The following is a 20,732-nucleotide window of genomic DNA, read 5'->3' as shown; positions in this document are numbered from 1 at the left end:
CTGAGGGGTACCTGTTTTCTTTAGAACAATAATGTAATAATACTAATTTTATATTGTGCTTGCTTCTTTTTCTTATAAAAAAATATGTCTACCAGAACAATGTAACTTGTAAATGTTTTATCATACACGACTGTTGTATTAGAGTGACTGTTGCATTAGAGTGACTGTTGTATTAGAGTGACTGTTGTATTAGAGTATATCTCGAGTCAGCCAAAGGGTGTGCAGCTAGTTAGACCAATAAGGAGTGAGGTGATCTTGTTTATTGTTAAGTAAATAGCTAGATTGTTAAGAGGTGGGGTCTCCATACTCTATCACTGTTAGTCCACCTAGATCTTTATTTGATGGACGTGGTCGCGAACCTATCGCAAACGGGATTCCAATTGTGAAGTTGTAGATATCAAGCTAGTGTACCTCTTATACGTAGTAGCACCTGCGCTTCTGAAATCCAGCTCTGAAATAATTCTGTGGGATCTATATTATGCTGCTGAAAGAAAGTGTTGGTACGGAAAATCAACACCTCGATATGGTTTAGTTGGATGAAGAAGAAGACATGCAGCCTGATTGAAGATAAAAGAAAACACAAGGTGCAAAACACCTACACTCGTCGAAACCCCAAAAGGCACATCTCACTGGTGAGTTTGTTATTGCGGCGTAAAATGGTGACCATGTGCTGCTTTGTTTGGCCTCTAGCTTTGCGACTGTGGTTAGGCAGTGAGACTAAATCCAAGTTTTGGCGATTTTTAAAAATTCTATATCCGGCCACCTGTAAGTGTTTTGTTATATTTAATGCTGTATTATATGGATTAGTACTATTCCGTAAAGGTGATTATAGTAGCATAAAATGTCTCTAGGATGATTTTTGATGGCATGCAAAATTTTTGGGGCAATCCTTACTTAAATGGTACTACTGTACCATTTGATACAGTAAGTTATAATAGCTGCCTGTCTTCCTTGGCTACCTTAGCCAAAAAGCAATACTATCAACTATCAAAGAATCATTCAATTTATATTTTGTCAGGACATGTAATAAAGCTACAGTAGTATTTGGTTATCCCAGCGATGGAACCTCTTTGGGTGTTTTAGGATAGTACATGTACTGTACGCAAGCGCAACATACTACGAATCGCACAACACCAGTTGCAGTGAGCTGATATTGCAATTAGCATGTGTTACCCATGTAACAATTCAAACATACAGTGCCACGATTGGATGAAGTGTTACAATATGGTCTCATAAACATGTTACGCAAAGCAGCCGACAGACTACAATCATAAATAGCTAAATACATAGTTGCATGTTTCTCAGTGCGCTACTCCTTGCACAACTTCTGCTTGCACAGATCAGCCAACTTCTTGCTGCACATAAACACAGCCATAATCACACATTGCTGTAAGGCAAGAAAACCTACTCCTATAGCTAAGCCAGAGACCTGGTAGTCAGCAAAGGTCAGATCATTTGTGATATCCCAACAGCAACCCCAATGATTATGGACCCTCTCGATAGGCATTTCTGAGTCTCCCCCTGACGGATCATGCCTTCTTTGGAAAACTTGTAGAAAAGTACAAGTAGATAGCAAAGAGACCAATCTGCACTGCCTTGTTAAGAGTAGTGTAGGCAATCATCACATACATGATGTTGTATGTATCCGGATCAACAATGTTACAGTGGCCACTTGGAGACAGCAACTGGTCAGCATCACCAGTCACAGCATCATAGATTATTGCACAAACATTGAATATCGCCAGTGATCCTATTAGGTAAGCCATGTAGCATCTGAAGAGATGTTTCGACATTCCACGTTTGAGGTTGTCAGCGGTACATCATGCGAGCAACATGGGCTAGTATACAGGTGGAGCAAGCCTCTTGTATCATGTTTCCTTGAAAGCCTGTTTGAGCAAGAATTCTACAGACCAAAAGAGAGTCAAGCGCTACTTTGTATACCACTGTTGCTTTGGCTATCTTACTGGCACAGCCTAACATCAGAGCAGCAGTAAGGACCATCAGTAACTTTCCCATTGTATTACGCAACTCCTTGAAGATCAGATGAATGGTAAGAATAAAGCCACTGCTAAGTATTATTGTTAATATCAACACCATGAACACAACATGAGTTGTAGACGTCGCACAAGATAGCCCAGCTTCATCCTTCATGATCACCAGAGAAGTTTGGTTACCCCTTGAAGTGGTTACCAGTAGACTATCAGTAGTGTAGATGATGTCCAGTATCTCTCCATTGTCCACCCTCATGATGGTACAGTTATCAACGAGGCAATATTGTAGTGTAGTGACTTGTTGATGATCAGCCATACCACTGGCATTACCTGTTGACTGTTGATCAGAACAATCAAGTGTTGATGCCTGACTAACAGGGAATACCACGAGAAGAAGGAACAAGCCGGCACAACTCATCGTTACACACTTCGTAGAACAATGACTATAATAGTGACAATCTGAACCAGCCTAGCATATTGGATAATATCACTATTTGTTTGAACTCACTGTTGAGTATCACATGTTCCACTGTTGAGTATCACATGTTCTACTGTTGTATATCGCATAGTGAAACCATACTAGCACAAATAAATGGCATTAACAGTTAGCCATCTACTGATCTCAATTGTGTGACTTTTGTTGGCATGCTTTAATACTGATGAAATGTGTGATCTAGCTGCTTATATCAAAAAGCCAACTAGTTTGCATGTTTCTTCAAGTCCTATTTATGACTTCTTTTTGTATACAGGAATGGGCTATTGCAGTTTCAGCCTTATTTGTAGGATACTTATTACATACATGGTTCAAGTCTCCAATATGAAAATTTTTATAAGAAATGTTGAATTAATGTGTGAGAAATGGAACTCATGACCATCAGATTATGAGACTGATGCTCTGCTGTGCCAGAGGCTACAAAGCCATTATTCATGCAAGCAAACCAAATGAATAAAAGAAGGTTTAGAACACACACACACACACACACACATACACACAAACACACACACACACACGGCTACACATAGTACTCATGTTGTGTGAACTATTTAACAACTCACTGATAATGGAGGGACTGCAGACAAAGGTAACTCATTCTCCTAATGATCACGAAAAAATGTAACAGTAACAAGCACATGACAAACTCACTGCTGACTGTGTCAAAATACGAATAATGAGGTTGACAACAGCTGGATTGCTGGACAGCATAAGAAGACCTGTAGACCAGAAAGTCTTGCATGTACATACGTATGTATAATAGTAAACCCTACACAATACCATGCTACACTCCACTGCACACTACAGGTTAATTCTTAGCACTTAAGATGATGTACACACACTACAAACCACTGTACAGACACACAATACACATTCTACATGTGCAGGTAGGTGTACAGTACAGAGGAAGCTTCACTACATACATGTACACACAACGGTAGCTAACCTTGTTGGAATGAAGCCAAATACAACAGCAGCTCCCTCACACCAGAGAATATGACAGGATCACTACCAGTTTGTGGTGACGATAACAATACCAGAAGACTCTCTAACAAACGCCTACCAAGAAAAATCAAAATAATAAATTCTCACACGCACAGATACACAACATATTGATAGAGAAACTTTGTATGGTTGGAATGCTACACCAGTTTTTTTTCCCTTTATCATACACACCCGTTACACTATATACATGAGAAGATCTCACCAACCTTGCTCTCACTGACCGAGCCACAAAAGCATAACAATCAGACACCTGTGTGGGATACACTCTAGCGGTTGTAGGGAATGACTTGATGGGTGGTTGAACCTGTAACAGACAAGATGGTACATACAAACATACACAAGCATGTATGGTACAGCTCATTTAGAGGGTTACTAAATCACTTAGTCACCTGACATGTTCATTTAGTCACCTACACATGTTCATTTAGTAACCCGCCCCCAAGGCAATTTGTACTTGGAAAAATAATTATAACACGAAAGATACACTGGAGTACTTGATAATACTGTAATACAATTCTTCTCCATGTTCTGCGATATAATTCTGGACAAATAGTAGACTAAACGGCGAATCTACTGCAGCTCTAGCCGTTACTCTGGTTACCGGTAGAATAATTATTTTTGTGGGCGCTGTAAGGACTTCAGGAAGAAACCGTTCTGCCATTCTGCATTGCTCTTTCACGCCACCCTAATGCTCTGGCTATAAAGGTATGTACTTTAAACCATAGTCTAAATAAGTTAGACACCGCGACCAACGGGAACTAAGCGATTTAGTAACCCCTCTGGCCCTTAGTAGCGCCCTCGCTGCGCTCGGGACGCTACAGCCTCGGGCCATTGGGGTTATTAAATCGCTTAGTTCCCTTGGTCTTCGTGTCTAACTATTATTTAGACTATAGTATAGCTTCATTTACAGGGTTACTAAATCACTTAGTCACCCGACATGCTCATTTAGTCACCTACACATGTTCATTTAGTAACCTGTCCTCAAGCAATTTTGTACATGATAAATAATTATAACACGAAAGGTACACTGGAGCACTTGATAATACTGTAATACAATTCTTCTCTGTGTTCTGCAAATAATTCTGGACAAATATTGGACTATAGTATGTTCACGTTGAGCTGAACCCTGAAAAACAGCTAAAAATTAAAAGTGGATTTTTTTTCTCAACAGAGTTAACATTTCAGCCAACCAGATGATTATTGGTAACAGCAAAGGTGTCAACAACAGACACGTACGGTTTGGCTCCATTACAAGTTCGGGAAAGGGCTCTAATGGACACTGTACTTATATGGCTTCCCCATGGGAAATGTATTGTGAAAATTTTGATTGGCCGTAAATATTATGTCAAACATTTGAACAAAAAGATTTTGAAATATTTTTAGCGGATCAAGCAGTACTACAAATGAACCAAATTTCAAGATCGTGAGTAATTGCATCCATGAGTTATTAAACTTTTTTGAGGATTCAGCTCAACGTGAACATACTATAAGCAGTAGCTCTAGCTGTTACTCTGGTTACCGGTAGAATAATTATTTTTTAGTGGGCGGTGTAAGGACTTCAGGAAGAAACCGTTCCGCTGTTCTGCATTGCTCTTTCACCCCACCTGAATGTTCTGGCCACAAAGGTATGTACTTTAAACCATAGTCTAAATAAGTTAGACACCGCGACCAACAAGAACTAAGCGATTTAGTAACCCCTCTGGCCCTTAGTAGCGCCCTCGCTGTGCTCGGGACACTACAGCCTCAGGCCATCAGGGTTACTAAATCGCTTAATTTCCTTGGTCTTGGTGTGTAACTATTATATAGACAATAGGGCTGTGAAATAATGAAAATACTATAACCATTTTACTCCTGTATGAACATGTGTAGAAAACTACAGACAACATTCATTTCGAATACTGCGTGCTCAAATCTCTGAAGCCCCACACTAACGCGGCCATTTTGTCAATTATGACATCAAATTTTGTCATTGCGGAAATCGTCCGTTATTCAGGTGGCTCCCAACACAAGTTTGGCTATATCAACATTACAGTTTGTGGCTATCAGATACGAAGGCCTTATATACAATTCATACTAACAATTGTTGATGAAGCTACTTCTATAGCTGCTTTCAACTCCACAAGACAAGTGCCAATCTTTTCTAATTCCTCTGGCAACATTGGTTTAATGTCATCAACAGATACTCCTGAAGTATCATTAGTGTCCATACATTCCTCTGGGCTGACTTTTGTGACTTCATCTAGACTCTCTATGGCTTCTTTTAGACCAGTGTTTTGTAATCGTTTTCCAGTTTGGTCTCTGGTGTGTTGACTGTCTTTGTCTGTAGTTGGAGCTTTTTCAGGAACTGTTGTCGCTTGTGCTGCAGTGTTGATTTTGACAGGTGAAAGACACACACGCGCATGCACGCACGCACAAACACACACTCCCTCACTTTCATCATGTTTCTCCTCCACTACTACAACAGGTTGACTAGTAAAAGTTCCTTGTAATGCCTCCTCTAGTCCCAGCCCCAGATCAAGGTCATCTATCACTTCATCCTCAGGCAGGTCCTCCACCTGTTCCTCTACCTCAGGACTCTGTGGTGGCAGTGGTGCAGTTACCTTGACTGGAGTAGCAGCCACCACCCTAAGAGAGTGTATAGCGTATGTTCAAAGTGGATCCATGGTTACCAGGAACAAGTGTGCATTTTATTAGAGCAAGCGTACGCTTTTATTAAAGTGATTAAACAGATAAAATAAATACAAATTCTTAAGTAAGCACAATGGCAATCAGTACAAAACAGCATCCAATAACTGATATTGACAAAATGCTCCTGGGTATTTTATTTATTTAATACATACAGACAGCGTAAATACCAGCCACAATTAAAATAGTCAAACTGAGCAGCTGTGTTATACAAACAATAGTCTACTACATCTAGGTATTATTTAAAAATCATTCCTTTTAAAAAGAACCATGCACAAAAATCTACATTTTTGAGATAAACCTTGATGCAACATTTTGATCACAACATCTACTATAGTCACCCCTTAAGGAGCAGTGACATTTCTTACTTGTCTACTTCTTGTTGGAGATGAGCCATCACTTCGTAAAGATGAGCTTTGTGCAGTAAACTGCTACCAGCAACCATCACCCTCACTGTCTGTATAGGAGACATCATGTAACACTCAAAGTCAGTTACAGGTATATAGTAATGGGAGTATTTAAAAAAGGGGCAAGTAATGTGAAGACTCATCATTATTGGGACCACCAACACGGTCAAAAATAAAATCAGTATAAATAAGGCAATGAAGTCATGAAATACACCAACTGAAAGTGGTCACTATATAGAGGAGGCAGCTAAGTGAGGTTTAAACTAAACACCTCAAATGGCAAAATGGATTGACTGCTAAACCATTTTTACATCGTAGTGTATGTTGTATTAGAGTATATGAATGCAAGCTCACTACTCCAAGCAAAATAACTTTGCTGTTGGAAAACAGAAAACTGGGATGATCAGGACATGATGAAATGTGGTGTAGGCAGGTATAGTACATGTAACATGCAACAAAACAGATTTAGCATGTACCTGGTCGGTAATAAGTAAGTTGATTATTTTCCGATAAGGAGTCTCCTTGCTAATCACCTTTCCCTGTAATGACAGGACAATACAATCTGTGTGTGTGTGTGTGTGCGTGTGACAATGTTACCTTTTTGAGCTTTGCATCCCAACCAAAGAACCTCTCCATACCAATAGGATACTCTAGCATACTCTCAATAGCTAAGAAGTGAACACAAAATTGGGATAGTAAATAAACAGAAGCAACACATACCCATGCATGCACCCCCCACATACAATACAAAGTGCATACACGCTTTTATTCATGTACACACTCACTATACATGCATATCCTGCATACAAACACACACAGACAATACCTTTCAGTGCCAGTAGTTTCAAAGAAGTTGGCATGTTGTAAGAGGTAAGCAGTAAACAAACCTGCTCCAGAGCAGTGTGTTTCTGTGGAATATACAGTAAACTTTAGCACTGTACACACAGGCTACATGTATACACCCGCACTACATTAGCTATTTTTGTCATACAAAGATCTATTTTAACCCTTAAGCTGGCATAGGTAATCTAAACTTAAAAATACATGTGCCTTAAACAAGCGCTGTAATTCTTGAAACATACTATGGCTATGAAATTAACGTCATTCTACCTGTGGCGTACATCTGGAATAATACAGATTTAAATGACACCTATGGTCTTACTCTAATGCTAAACCGTGAGGCCTAATCTTGCCGTGTAACTTTTTAATAAAGAAAACCCTTTACAAAAAGATCATAACTCAGTGGAGGTTACTCCTGAAAATATAAGTTTTGTTGATTTCCCCATCAGCCACAGGTAAGTGACTCAACATAATTAAACCCACAATCAAAAGTAAACATCAGGCAAAGACTTTGAGTCACGGAAATGTGACTCATAAATCACTGTAGTTTAACGCTTCATAATAAGTACATGTAAGCTTCTGTAGTTACTGTGTTGATCTCCAAGTAGTCCAGTGATAGCCTTTGATCATTGTGTCATTGTATAGTTTTAGATTAAAGGAGTTAAGTTACCCCACAAATAAATGTCACTATGAATGCCTCCTATATTTCAAAAGGTTTTATGTGGGTAAAAGGTTAAAAGGATGTTGTAAACATTTTCATGACACAGTGATACTGAGTCTACAACAATGCTAAGACACATATTCAATATTACTGTATGTACTAATAATTTCTTACCACAAGAGCTTTAGTCACACTGCGGCCTAGTTGACTAAGAGTTTTGACTAGCTTGAGACCAGCTTTTAACTGCCTCACATTCATCTACAGTAACACATACTGTATTACAACACATACTGTATATATGTATGGAATCAAATGTTGCTTTGATGTAGTGTACTATGTCATTGTATGTTGTGTTGTATGAAAGTATGTTCCCTCCCAAGTCTGCCACTGAATGTGTTACACATAAGAGAAAGTTAATATATACTATATATAATTATCAAGACTTATCCTCACCGTATCAAAAATAAATGTACAATTGTCAAGTAGTATACTGCTACTTAAAGAAGTTGAAACATCTACAAAGATAAACTGCTTTAAAAAGAGAGTAGTGAATTTCAAGGAGGTCAGATAGATTGAGGATGGTGGTGTTTGTTTCCATTTACAATTTGTTGTTTCTGCGATGCCAGAAGAACTGAAAAGGTTGCGATGACTCCAACGCAGTTGCCGCAATACCAAGAAAAAAAAACCTTGATGATCTCCACTGTACTGTATGATAGTGACAGTACGTATGTTGTGAACTGACTATTATATTGTATTTCTTATGTTGTAATTATGTAGTGTGTATACATGCAAGTTTGGCTTTCATTAAGAGCAGCGTGTCAACAATCTCTCCTAAGTTGGACCTCTCTTGGTGTTCATCAGATCATACATGACAATGAACATATTCCAGATATTCAAGACACACACTACACATATTACTTACTGGAACAGTGACTTCTTTAGCTGCATCTATGCTGAGTGCTTCCAATGTCCAGCCAACTAGTTTTTGAACAATTTCTAAACATCAAAAAGTTTTTAGACTAACGTATCAATAGACTATCAGTATACCTTTACTGTCTGAGCTAGAACGTTTCTGTATTTGAGCCTGTAAAACAAACAATGCAATCAATACTGCTAAATATTTCTGAAAGTTAGAAGTACTTGCTAATGCCAGCTACACCCATATACACATAGGTTACTATGGTTACAAAAGCATATACTCCACAAATATTTCAGTATCATTTTTTATGCAATTATAGACATGCACACCTACCAAACATGGATACAAGAGGTTGTTGATTTCTTCCAAAGACTCAACCCACCTAATAGCAAACAAATAAAAATACAAACCCACAATCACATGTCACACTTACTTGATTGAAGGATGCAATTCTTTCGGCTTCATCACTAAATCCCGCAGCAACGCAGCCTAATAATTAGCAGCACAACATGTATGCATGGCAATAATACACACAGAAACACATGAATTTGTAGCACGACGTACACTAAATATGTTGTCACGTTAGGTTTAAAAGGCAATAATCTGTAGTATATACATGCACACACTAATAACCTACTGAATGTGTAGGCAATACAGTGTACTACACGTATAATATATACACGTACCTCATCAGATAGAGACTTCCTTGAACCTGCAACGAAACAGTACCAGTGATCACAGCTATAACAGACACACATCAGTATAAGTTAACAAACAAACAAACAAACACACAGTTCAAGAATCCAAACACTGGCTGCAATGGGAAGTTTTTTTAACATTGTTATAAATTTAAGGCGAACCTTTTGGTTTTAATTACGTATGTAACACTTTCACACCTCAGATCAAATGAACCACCCGGGCTACATTTCGTATGTAGCCCAGCTAGCCGGGCTATATACGAAATGTAGACCGGGCTACAACCTGGCAGTGATTATATAGACATTGGCGCTGAAATCGATTGGGGGGTGTGGGGATCGGTTAATACTCCTGTGATTAGGATGCACGACTTGGATTTCACCATGACAACCACTGATGGAAAGTGTTTTGTTATCCTTGCCATCCTATGAGTTGAAAAACGTTGGGCTAAGGTGAGAACTAGCAATCGTTTCCACACGTTTTTTAATACGGACACGCCCCCATAATGAAGCTACCACTTTGCACAGAGTAACCACTCTACCAGCAAGCTTACCTGTCTAGGCCTTTAGTGAACTCCAAACTTTTTCCATAAACGATTCAATAGCACTGATTAAAAGATTAAACTCGCGTAATCGCAGCCGGATGTAACCAGAACGTACTAGCTGCTGATCCATAATCAAAAATTTTAGGTATGCATATATAGCACACCCAGTTGCTGCACTCGTATTGGCTGGGGTGATTGATCGCCCTGTACAGGCTATCAGCCTTACATATTAGCTGTAACATGGGGCATTTGGGCTTTGCCTGATACGTATGCCCTCTGCCCTCGGGCATACATATCAGGCAAAGCCCTCATGCCCGTGTTACAACTATTACATAAAGCTCAGTTCATCATCACCACTTCAATTTGAGAGTGTCATTATATGAACATACTTTTCCATGTAGACAGAATTATTTACAAACTGCTACATTAGAAGCAGCTACTTGTGCTTACATACGTACATTTTAGAAGGTTATATTATATAGTCAAGTCACTTCATGAGTTGTTGGGTACAGCAGAAGCAGTGCTAAGACAGTCTACTTTTGCAAAAGTACAAAGTGAGAGACAAGCAGTGCTAGAAATAATTAACATTGGCAGAATGCTTTGGTGCTGACTATTACTGGTATACAAATGAATTGAAGAGTTTTCAAGCCATATATCTATCTTTCAGCTACTGTATTTAGAAATGAGCCTAAAAAGCGATGTAGTGAAACACAATGCCAACCGTCCAGTAAAAAAACTTGCTAAACCTAGAAGAAGCTTTTGCTATAAAAGGAAGAATTTATGTTTCTGCATACAGTGGCAGTATCCATCATTGTAGGGGGGAGGAACTCTACTAAACAGTACTACTGTACTGTTTGACACTGAGACAATAATAAAAATTGTGCAAACTGTGTGTGAGATGGTCACATGTGTGTAGCGGGTATATAACAGCTGATGTTTAATGCTATGCTGGTCAGTACAGTAGTAGTTTCTTGTGGTGATCCCTGGGCAAAAGCCACTAGCTGATAATAATCATATGCTGAGAGCACCGTGCGCCAAGCTTAGGTACCTACCACCTACTACTCAATGGTACATGTATGACTTGGCACAAAATTACCTAAAGATTTTTACAATCTTCCCATGGGGTAACACCTTAAGACAGACACAGCTCGATGGACTTTAGCAGTAAAGTCAAAGACACATATGCTGTAGGAATATCAATGGCTACTCTGGCTTCCATGTGACTGGACTATTGACTATTGCCAGTAAACAAACAGGTGTGCAGTGGTAGTATGATTGTCTACTTTTGCAATTGTCCCTCCCTCTTTGAAGGTTGCCTGACCCATACTGGGTAGTAAAAAAAGGAAAAGGACAGTGTGTGCTGTACGTGTGTACGTCACTGTGGCCATTACTGGTTCATACCTGAAGGTTCTTTCTGTAGCTGCTTCAATAATGACTCATGAACTGACTCATGTAGAAATGGTAATGACTATAAGGATAAGAGGGAACATGCGTAACAAGCAAAAGTTCAAACACTACACCACACACACACATACACACACACACACACACACACACACACACACACACACACACACACGTACAACACATACACTGCACACAACACACAACACACACCTGCAGTGGAGCCAATTCACACTGATAGGGGTTAAAACTCACAGCACTACTAATCCAAGTGTCATCTCCATAATAATCCATCTCCATACCCTACAAACAAACACAACAGTCACAGCACGTAACAACTAACAGTAAACCATCCTAAAACAGTTCATTACACACCGAAATACTGGAATTATATATTTTGTCAATTCTACATTATGTGAAATCAACAAGTCTCAGCATAATTCCAGTTAGTAGTACTTGTGATCTACACTGTTTGAGGTTTACTTCGAGATCACAATACACATCTGGTAGATCCTAAAGTATACTACTGCCTTTGGACCTGGAGTTTACAGTAAATGAGCCTGGCACCTATTCAGCCATGTACTACACTTTGTTTATCAACCAGTGTGCTTTAAGGATAACCTTAACCCTTAAACCTGTAAAAAACTTTTGGGGAATGCGTGCTCACACAATATGGGCACGCAGCATGTATATTTGGGCCAGTTTTCTGGACTATGTGGGTTTAAGGGTTAAGGGAGACCTTATATATGATCTTAAGGCCTTATTGTTACTTCCAGCACAAGAAAGAATGACACAGACACAAACAACACTTATTATAAAGTAGCACACATGTCCTTTAGCTAGATAAAAGACACGACTACATACTATCAATTACACTAACCTCCTGCCCATCAAAATCATCATCCCCAAAAGCTATCTCCTACAACAAACACACGATAACAATAGTATTTGTTATGAGTACCAAACCTCATCAGAAAACTCTTCATATCCCATAGCAGCCTGCAAGAAATACAACTCACGTTACTATAGTTACATCTAAACAAGTTTACATCAGACACAAACCCTCCAACTTAAGTAAGAACTTAGTCTCCAAAATAATGACATGTAGTCCTGGCAGGTATTATAAAGGAATCTCTTTTAGAGCAGAATAGCTAAATCTCCTCAGTCCCCAAGGTATCCTTTATAGAGAGACTTCCACTGAATCTTAAATAGCTAGTGTACTGTACATGAACACCTATACTGCATATAGGAAAACCTTGGTGAGTTTCTACAGATTTGACAAAGTTTAACTGATTATTGTTTTATAGAGCTTGAATTTTCTAAAGTGTATTTATCTAACTGCCTATTTGCAACTCACCAAAGTTTCCCTCTATACTGTAAACATGTTTACTACAAGCACCAAATATTTTTTCCCTATTATCTGCCACCTCTTGGGTGGAATTCTCTCACTGCTGTAACACCTGTTACAACTATAATGAATCCGTATCCTCTGCCAAGGACTTTTACCTAAAGTAACTATTTGTAGTATAGCTAGCTATTTAGTTTTGTATGTGTTTTGTATTGTGTGCATTGTATTGGTGTGTTGTATATGTGTGTGTGCTCTGGTAGGGAGGAACGGCTACTGCAACTACCAGTGACATTAAACTATAAATCAATACATCATTCTGTGAGTCTGGGGTTACTCTTACTTTCTTAGACATGGATGGGCCAAGGTCATCAAAGTAGTCAAACGTTGGAGAATGGTCAGGAGAGAAATCTTCAAACAAGTCTTCATATCCCTGATCACCTGATTTCTGATGAGAAGATATAAAGCACACTTTTGATGTTGAGTAAACAATAACCACATTCACACAAACACACACACAAAGCAGGAAAAGCCTCTGATAGACGTGGAAAACACAGCCCAGTGAACCACCACTGGGATGCCTGTACACCACTCAGGCGCTCAAGTCTTATGTAGGCAAATCCTTGTAATAACTTGCAGGAGGACAGGCTGCAGAGCCTGAAGTTCTACAACAAGCCTAACACCATTTAGCAAGACAAAGATAGTTGACATTTGCTCCCCAGTTAACACCAGGCCACCAGGCCACCATTATAAGACTGGAGCAATGTGAGAAACATTTCTTGTATACACATGCACACACGAAAGTATGCACGCACAGGTATGTAGGAATTTCCAACCAACTCAACAGTTTATGGAAACATATCACATACTGTAGCTATAAAAATATTTTTAAAACATCAAAATCTGGATGTTGATTACACCCAAAGCCACTCATTTGTAGAGATCTAGTGTATGTATTGCATACCTGGTCTAAAGCATCTTTCTTTGACAACATATCGTCATCAAGTCTTTTCTTCTTCCTTCTACTGGGGCTGCGAGTTCCCTCCCCATCAGTGGCACTACCTCCACCGGCCCCACCATCAGACATAGGACTGATTGCCCTACACCACATAAACGTGCACAATAAAACAGTAATTCTTAATGACCCGACTAGTTTCACTACATAAGCGGCACCAGCCATGTGCCAAAGTAGGGACTATCCCACCAAGCTATGCTGTAATAACCTCATTCATCTCATTTCACTACTTTTTATTGCATAGATCCCTACTTCATTTTTAAATTAACTATTTTTAAAATACTAATTCATTTAGTTTTTGTTGTACTTGTAGCACAGCTACAGTAGCTACAGTGTAACTTGTGACTGCTCTACAGTGTAACTTGTGACTGCTTTGTATTTTCTTTCATTGGATGAAGAAGAAGACAAGCAGATAAAAGAGAATACAAAGCACAGAGGGACTACACTTATTGGAACCCCCAAAAGGCACATCCCACTAGTGAGTTTGTTATTGTGGTATAAAATGGTGGCCAAGCGCTGCTTCGTTTGGCCCCTAGCCTTGCGACTGTGGTCAGGTAGTGAGATTAAAATTCGAGTTTTGGCGATTTAATTCTATATCTGGCCACCTGTTATATTTAATGTAGTATTATAAATTATACAAGTACACAGAAAAATTTAGAATTTTCAACTAGAGTAGGGACCATAATAGCGCATTATTAAAAAGTACTGAAACAAGCTGGAGTAGTGCATAATTATTAAACCACAGTAAAACAATAAGAAATGGTATATCCCTATACTGTGCATTTCCATTATGGTATCTTGAGAGCACAGTAGGGATATAACACTTCTTATTGTTTTATTGTGATTCAATATCGTGCACTACTCCAGCTTGTTTCAGTACTTTTTATCAATGTGCTATATGGTCCCTACTCTACTTGAAAATTCCAACTTTTCTGTGTAAACTTTTTTGAAAATATAATTATGACTGTGGTGAACCCACGTATACCACATCTGAATTTACGCCGCGCGCCCCAGCTATATCAATTATCATCTGAAACGTGAAGTATCCATTACGCTTTGTTGTCAGCTATGTTCAATCCGTTACACAGCATTTTGAATCAAGAACTGTTTGAAAAGCACCTCTATAATCTATGCATACCAAAAGAAATGGAGCCGCGTGCCCCAGTTATAACAATTATCGTCTGAAAAGTGAAGCATCCATTACACTTCGTTGTTGGCTATGTTCAACCCGTTACACAACAGTACAAATCAAGAACTGTTTGAAAAGCACCTCTGCAATCAAAACATCCACTATTAATACGGACGATTTCCATTATGAAGGGAAGCCATCACGTGCTATCGCCAAATCGACACTTTTCGCTGTCAGCAAAGATGAATGGGACACAAAGGAGGACACTGGTAAGTCCATGAAAAATGCATTGTACGTACTGCGGTATGCCAAAAGGCACTTCTCGGGCTGAAGCGATGTCGAACAGTGACAAAATCAAGCCTGTAGCCTTAGCCGTTATAGAGTTACACTTGTCTGAAGGCATCAGTCAGTCAGTTACTCAGTAGAAAATTCCTTTAAATAAATTATTTTTAAAATTCCATAGCAACTTGTTGAAAGTGTTTCGGGTTGAGTTTTACCTAACCAATACTGCCACATCATCGTCTGGGAAAATTGAGGCTGTTTTTTGGGTGATGTTATTTCATGGGCCACGCCTACTACTTTGTGGTCCCTACTATACACTACTATTGTAGTGTACGATGGACTAGTACTATTCCGTAAAGGTGATTTTCATTGCGTAAGATGTCTCTAGGATAATTTTCAAAGGTAGAATTTTGGGTGACGTGCAAAATTTTTGGGGCGATCCCTACTTAAACAGTACTACTGTAGGATGTGTTGATGTGGATACTCTAATCTGAGGCCAAGGCGAAGCTGAGGTGTTGATAACTATATATCCTACGAATGCAGCTGTGGTTAACTGGCTTTTATCCCATAATTTGTAGCAGCCAAGTTCACAAACAAGGTAATAGGAAGTCAGTGGTGTATGGCTTCTGAACTTGTAGTTTTATAGTGTGTATGGCTTCACTGTGTAAGGCTTCGATTTGGTACTTCTTTCAACTGAATGTGTAAATATATTGTCTTCCATTGGGGTTTTCAACTACCCAGTTTTTTACTTTGATGTAGGGCTACAGTGGGATAGGACACACACATATATATATCCCGTTGCCTAGTTATCAGGTCCTAAAGTAGCTACCCCTTTGGAGCACAAACTGAAAATCAGGAAACTTTGATAACACACACCTGTATAGTAGTCAGTGGAGGGGGGACTGGTGACCAAGATGGATATACGTATCACTTTTAGGACATACACTCAGAATGCTCTTTTTAGAGGTCTGCCATAAGAAATTTTAGCTTCTTGAAATCATTTTTATCTAGTGACTGTTCTATTAGAATAAATGAATGTTCTGTCTATAAAAATACCGCGATACAAAGATCATAAAATTACTAGTGGGGCTTGTGCCATCGCATGATTGACGGTACCAAACTACATAGCCACAGCTGTAACAACTGCTCATACACACATTGATCTGTTTATCTGTAGCATTTTCTTACCTTCTCTTCTTTCTTGACGGCTCAGCATAGCCATGAGAAAATGATGAACTTGCTTTATATCCATATACACACAACGACAGGGCGCTGTAGTAGCCACGAACAAGTACCACATCAGTTGGAGTCTAGAATATGGACCAAATAGATTCACTGTAGGCATCCGAGCATATGTCCATACCTTTGTTTTCAGAGGGAGTACAAAGTTGTTATCACTCTCATACTTCAACCTTGAATAAAGGAAAAAAAAAAATATATATATATAATTCTTTTTCCTTGGCACATATAGTAGTCAACAAAAAATGGTTGAATCAAAAAAGAAAAACTAAGTAAGAAACAATGAAGAAAAAAAGATTAAAACAAAAAAAAAATCATCCCTGGTGGGACTCGAACCCACAACCTTTGAATTAGAAGTCCAATGCGCTAATCCATTGCGCCACAGGGACTTGGTACAACTTGCTTCATGAAACGCATATACATAGTGCACATAGTACATGTACTATGTGCCAAGTGGTTGAAGTGCTATCAATCTGGTACATAATTAAAACTTTCCTACTGATAAAGAATTGCCAACTGTGTATGTCTTAACAGGTGAGGTCTAGGTGGGACTTACCATCACTCAAGAGGTGCAGTACAGCCCTCCTAGTAATTCTGTCCTAGAAAGATTTGGTACACTAACTCACTGAACCTGATCTGCCCAAAAAATGTGCCTTTGTGTCAGTACAACATATTATGTGTGTGCACATTTGCCTCCATGTGGGTGGCTTATGATCACAAGAATGTTCATCACAATAACATTCTTAAATTAACTTCTCACTTTCCCAGTTCCTCGAATGCTGGTGCCAGGGGATTATTGCTATCGTTACAGTACACATTTAGCTCAAAGGTAGCTGGAGATGTAGCCCTATACGAAATACAACCAAATGAGTAAAGACATTTCACGTAAATACTTTATATATATGCATTCTTATTACAAGCTATCCACAGACTTACCCTAAAGTTTTACTAAGCTCAACATGGGGTGGTACGCCTTCAGGAATCACCCTCAACTCCCGTAAATGAACTGGAGACGAAAACTTTATCAGATTCAACTTCAGATCCTAATGTACATTACAAACGCCGTGAATATGAGGTAGGTTGCTAAAATAGCTAAAAGTACTTGTAATTCCAAATAAAGCACACCAAAAGTACAACTGAATTTCTTAAAAAGAAAAGCTCTTTTTCACACAAATACGTCCTATAGGTAATAAATAGTCAGGTCCCAATTATAACTCACATCTTTCCCGCTGTGAATGAAGGTTTCATACACCAATAGCTCCGCCATTCCGCCCCCTCCAATTAAACAACGTGGAGCGATTAGCACATGTGTCAAGTGAACTCGCTGGAGAGTTAAATGTGAGTGAAGAATCAGCAATTTATTAGATTTATATGTCTAAAAATGCTTTTTTTGGTGTTTTTAGTACAGCACAAAGGACTAACACGATATACATGAACAGTCCCTGAGCGCCCATATTTCACACCAGGATTTAAAACTGATGGCTGAAAGGCTTTGTGATATAGTGTGTAGAGAGTTTGACAATGAAGTCGAGTGTAGGTTGTCAGAAGCGCATCTGATACAGGAACGGATTAAAGAAAGTAGGGAACTACTCCACCGCCTACGTTATGCCATTCTAGCCTCATATTACAATGATCCCAGTCAGTTAGAGAAAATTGAATGTACTGTGGATGGTATTGAAGATGAAGTACAGCAACCTTTGACTCGATTACTAGCAGAGAGACAATGGGAAAGTAATGTATTACAACGAAATGGTGAAGCGTCAGAATTTGTTGAAGAATTAAAAGATTTGACTACGTCAATTTTATCAGATGTACAATTTGTGGTATCGCCACCAGATAGTCCTACAGGATCGTCATTATTCAACATGGACTCTCAGGAACACAGTGTTAATCCATCAGTAATGAGTTCTCTCAATCCCAGCCCTATGGTAAGTGCTGCGGCAACACCAATGCTGGGATCACCTCGTGTTAAGAATGATGAAAGAGATGACAAGACTACTGATGTTAGTGTATCAAGATTTTATATAACCAAGCGTATCATTGTGGGTAACACGTCACAGTATTTACTCACTACTGCAAAGAATGATGCCACCACACATAAATGGATGGTTTATGTGCGGGGTCCACCTGAAGACGATGAAATAAGCCAGTTCATAAGTTCAGTATGGTTTTTCTTACATCCCAGCTATGCCCCCAATGACTTAGTTAAAGTGACAAAGCCACCATTTCATCTTGTTCGCAGAGGCTGGGGAGAGTTTCCAATCCGAGTTCAACTTCATTTTGATGATCCACAACAGAGGCCCATTGATATCATTCATAATTTAAAACTTGATAAAACTAAGACAGGTCAACAAACACTTGGTGCTGAAACAATAGTCGATATTGAACTAGAAAAGGCTTCATCAGTAAAAGATAACACAAACACAGAACCAAATAAACATGTAGCAAGCAATAGCAGTGATACTCTACTAAATCACACATTGGAAAATTATATGAAAAGAATTAGTGACTTGGAAAAATCAGAAATGAGAAATAAAATGGTAGAGTCACCCCAAGTATCGACCCCAGTAGATGATAATAGCCATGCTAGTGATGGGACCAGGTCACAGGTAGATGATCAACCTACGGAGGATGATGATGATGATGATAGTGACAGCGATACAGTGACTAAACCCACTAGAACTGGAGCTGTTTATCATATTGATATTCCAACTGCCGACCCAGATGAGGTAGTGATGTTGGATCATTGTTATGATCATTGTGTTGTGGTGTCATATAAACGTAATCAGTCCAAATCTCTGTGTACAGCTGATAATAAGCCAGCTTTAGATGACGCCGTAGAACAGTGTATGCATAAGGTTGTCCGGCTGGTACCACTGATTGGTGAGAGATGTCCGTCAACTCCATTTACAGCCCCGTCTGTTGAAGAGTTTTACAAATGGCAGATTGGTAAGCAAAGGGCAGCAGAGTGGATGAGAGCAAAGTCTTTACAAGATCTAGTAATTGATCAGTTACCTTCTGATGAAAGTCATGTAATCCCTAGCACAAGGACTGTTGTGTATTGGTGTCGACGTAACGGCTACACTCCACTGGATGCCACTAGCTCTAATCACTGTATAGTATGTGGATGTGTGATGGACATTGATGAGGACAATAGTGATCTTCCCTATCACCAGTTATGTGGTATTAAGTGGTATATAGATGGTGGCTACATCAATAATGGTTTACTTTATACTATGACCAAACCATTTGGTATATATGAACAGTTAGCATCAATGGAACAGGAGCTATTAGTCAAGGAGGAAGATCAAAGAGTTGACGATATGGATATTGACATAGCAACTGTAACTCATACTAACCCAATAAAGAGATCATGTAAAGAGAAAAACATGATGCATAATTTTGTGAGGCCTGCCATTGATCCTCGGATACCTAGTAATTGTAAGCCTTCATCAGCCGCACTTAGATGGGTGAACCAGGAGGCGTCTGAAGTGAATGTTGTTCTACAGCCAATACTAATGGACGGTGTTCTGGCTCATGCACCAACTCATATGCTGTATGCGGCCACACAAAAGTTCCTTACTGAATTAATTCAACAGTCACTGGTAGAAGAATGTGACGAGGATGGAACCTCGCACAAGGAGCGATGTATAACTCCAGCACAGGTCTATTCTGCAATTAGTAAAATCCCTACGTTTGATTTCCTAACTAATCAATATCTTGGACTATCCAGTGAAGATTTTAACAGTTGAGATGTGCTGGTCACTGTGTATTTTTAATGCATTGTACTACATTTTTTATACATTAGCAAGTCAGTACTAAATTATTTATATAAAATCTATTGGACAACTGGGGACAATGGGGTAGTTAGGGTCACTACAATGAGACGATTTATTCCGGACACCTCTATATCCTCATCTTGAGGTTGTCAGGATTGCAAATGTATCCAATAAGTGTTGTGGTTATCAACTAATTATTGAGGTTTACCACCATAACACCTACACATATAACCTCAAGACTCTGAACTGGATAAAATAAAATATTCCACAAAACTATGCTAGCTATAAGGCTAAAGCT

At 39.0% G+C, this 20,732-nt stretch overlaps 2 protein-coding genes and 1 non-coding gene across 3 annotated transcripts in view; 1 reads left to right on the top strand and 2 right to left on the bottom strand.

Annotated features, from left to right (window-relative positions):
* Nucleotides 1-17,966, bottom strand: part of LOC136265189 (protein virilizer homolog) — a 31,551-nt gene extending 13,585 nt beyond the window's left edge. The window contains exons 1-27 of the mRNA XM_066060029.1: nucleotides 17,875-17,966; nucleotides 17,592-17,698; nucleotides 17,416-17,502; nucleotides 16,780-16,828; nucleotides 16,605-16,726; nucleotides 13,955-14,090; nucleotides 13,334-13,438; nucleotides 12,612-12,644; nucleotides 12,526-12,564; nucleotides 11,859-11,948; nucleotides 11,643-11,709; nucleotides 9,688-9,713; nucleotides 9,435-9,490; nucleotides 9,335-9,383; nucleotides 9,130-9,166; nucleotides 9,005-9,078; nucleotides 8,257-8,340; nucleotides 7,408-7,489; nucleotides 7,179-7,249; nucleotides 7,058-7,120; nucleotides 6,543-6,631; nucleotides 5,921-6,114; nucleotides 5,568-5,848; nucleotides 3,696-3,793; nucleotides 3,431-3,543; nucleotides 3,136-3,203; nucleotides 3,048-3,086 (exon numbers count right to left, since the gene is read on the bottom strand). Coding sequence (XP_065916101.1) covers nucleotides 3,048-3,086; nucleotides 3,136-3,203; nucleotides 3,431-3,543; nucleotides 3,696-3,793; nucleotides 5,568-5,848; nucleotides 5,921-6,114; nucleotides 6,543-6,631; nucleotides 7,058-7,120; nucleotides 7,179-7,249; nucleotides 7,408-7,489; nucleotides 8,257-8,340; nucleotides 9,005-9,078; nucleotides 9,130-9,166; nucleotides 9,335-9,383; nucleotides 9,435-9,490; nucleotides 9,688-9,713; nucleotides 11,643-11,709; nucleotides 11,859-11,948; nucleotides 12,526-12,564; nucleotides 12,612-12,644; nucleotides 13,334-13,438; nucleotides 13,955-14,090; nucleotides 16,605-16,726; nucleotides 16,780-16,828; nucleotides 17,416-17,502; nucleotides 17,592-17,698; nucleotides 17,875-17,922 — 2,307 coding nt within the window. The 5' untranslated portion in view covers nucleotides 17,923-17,966. The remainder of the gene's footprint in view (nucleotides 1-3,047; nucleotides 3,087-3,135; nucleotides 3,204-3,430; nucleotides 3,544-3,695; nucleotides 3,794-5,567; nucleotides 5,849-5,920; nucleotides 6,115-6,542; nucleotides 6,632-7,057; nucleotides 7,121-7,178; nucleotides 7,250-7,407; nucleotides 7,490-8,256; nucleotides 8,341-9,004; nucleotides 9,079-9,129; nucleotides 9,167-9,334; nucleotides 9,384-9,434; nucleotides 9,491-9,687; nucleotides 9,714-11,642; nucleotides 11,710-11,858; nucleotides 11,949-12,525; nucleotides 12,565-12,611; nucleotides 12,645-13,333; nucleotides 13,439-13,954; nucleotides 14,091-16,604; nucleotides 16,727-16,779; nucleotides 16,829-17,415; nucleotides 17,503-17,591; nucleotides 17,699-17,874) is intronic.
* On the bottom strand, nucleotides 16,971-17,044 carry Trnar-ucu (transfer RNA arginine (anticodon UCU)). Its single transcript has one exon. It is a non-coding gene; the product is annotated as a tRNA-Arg (tRNA).
* Nucleotides 17,873-20,486, top strand: LOC136265190 (uncharacterized). Its single transcript, XM_066060030.1, has 2 exons — nucleotides 17,873-17,993; nucleotides 18,059-20,486. The coding sequence occupies exon 2, from the start codon at nucleotides 18,134-18,136 to the stop codon at nucleotides 20,405-20,407; it is 2,274 nt and encodes a 757-aa protein (XP_065916102.1). The 5' UTR covers nucleotides 17,873-17,993; nucleotides 18,059-18,133; the 3' UTR covers nucleotides 20,408-20,486.
* Nucleotides 20,487-20,732: the final 246 nt, after the last annotated feature.

Source organism: Dysidea avara, chromosome 8 (assembly GCF_963678975.1).
Source record: "Dysidea avara chromosome 8, odDysAvar1.4, whole genome shotgun sequence".
NCBI lineage: Eukaryota > Metazoa > Porifera > Demospongiae > Dictyoceratida > Dysideidae > Dysidea > Dysidea avara.
Note: the sequence above shows the minus strand (reverse complement) of the source record. Positions and strands in the feature narration are given on the sequence as shown.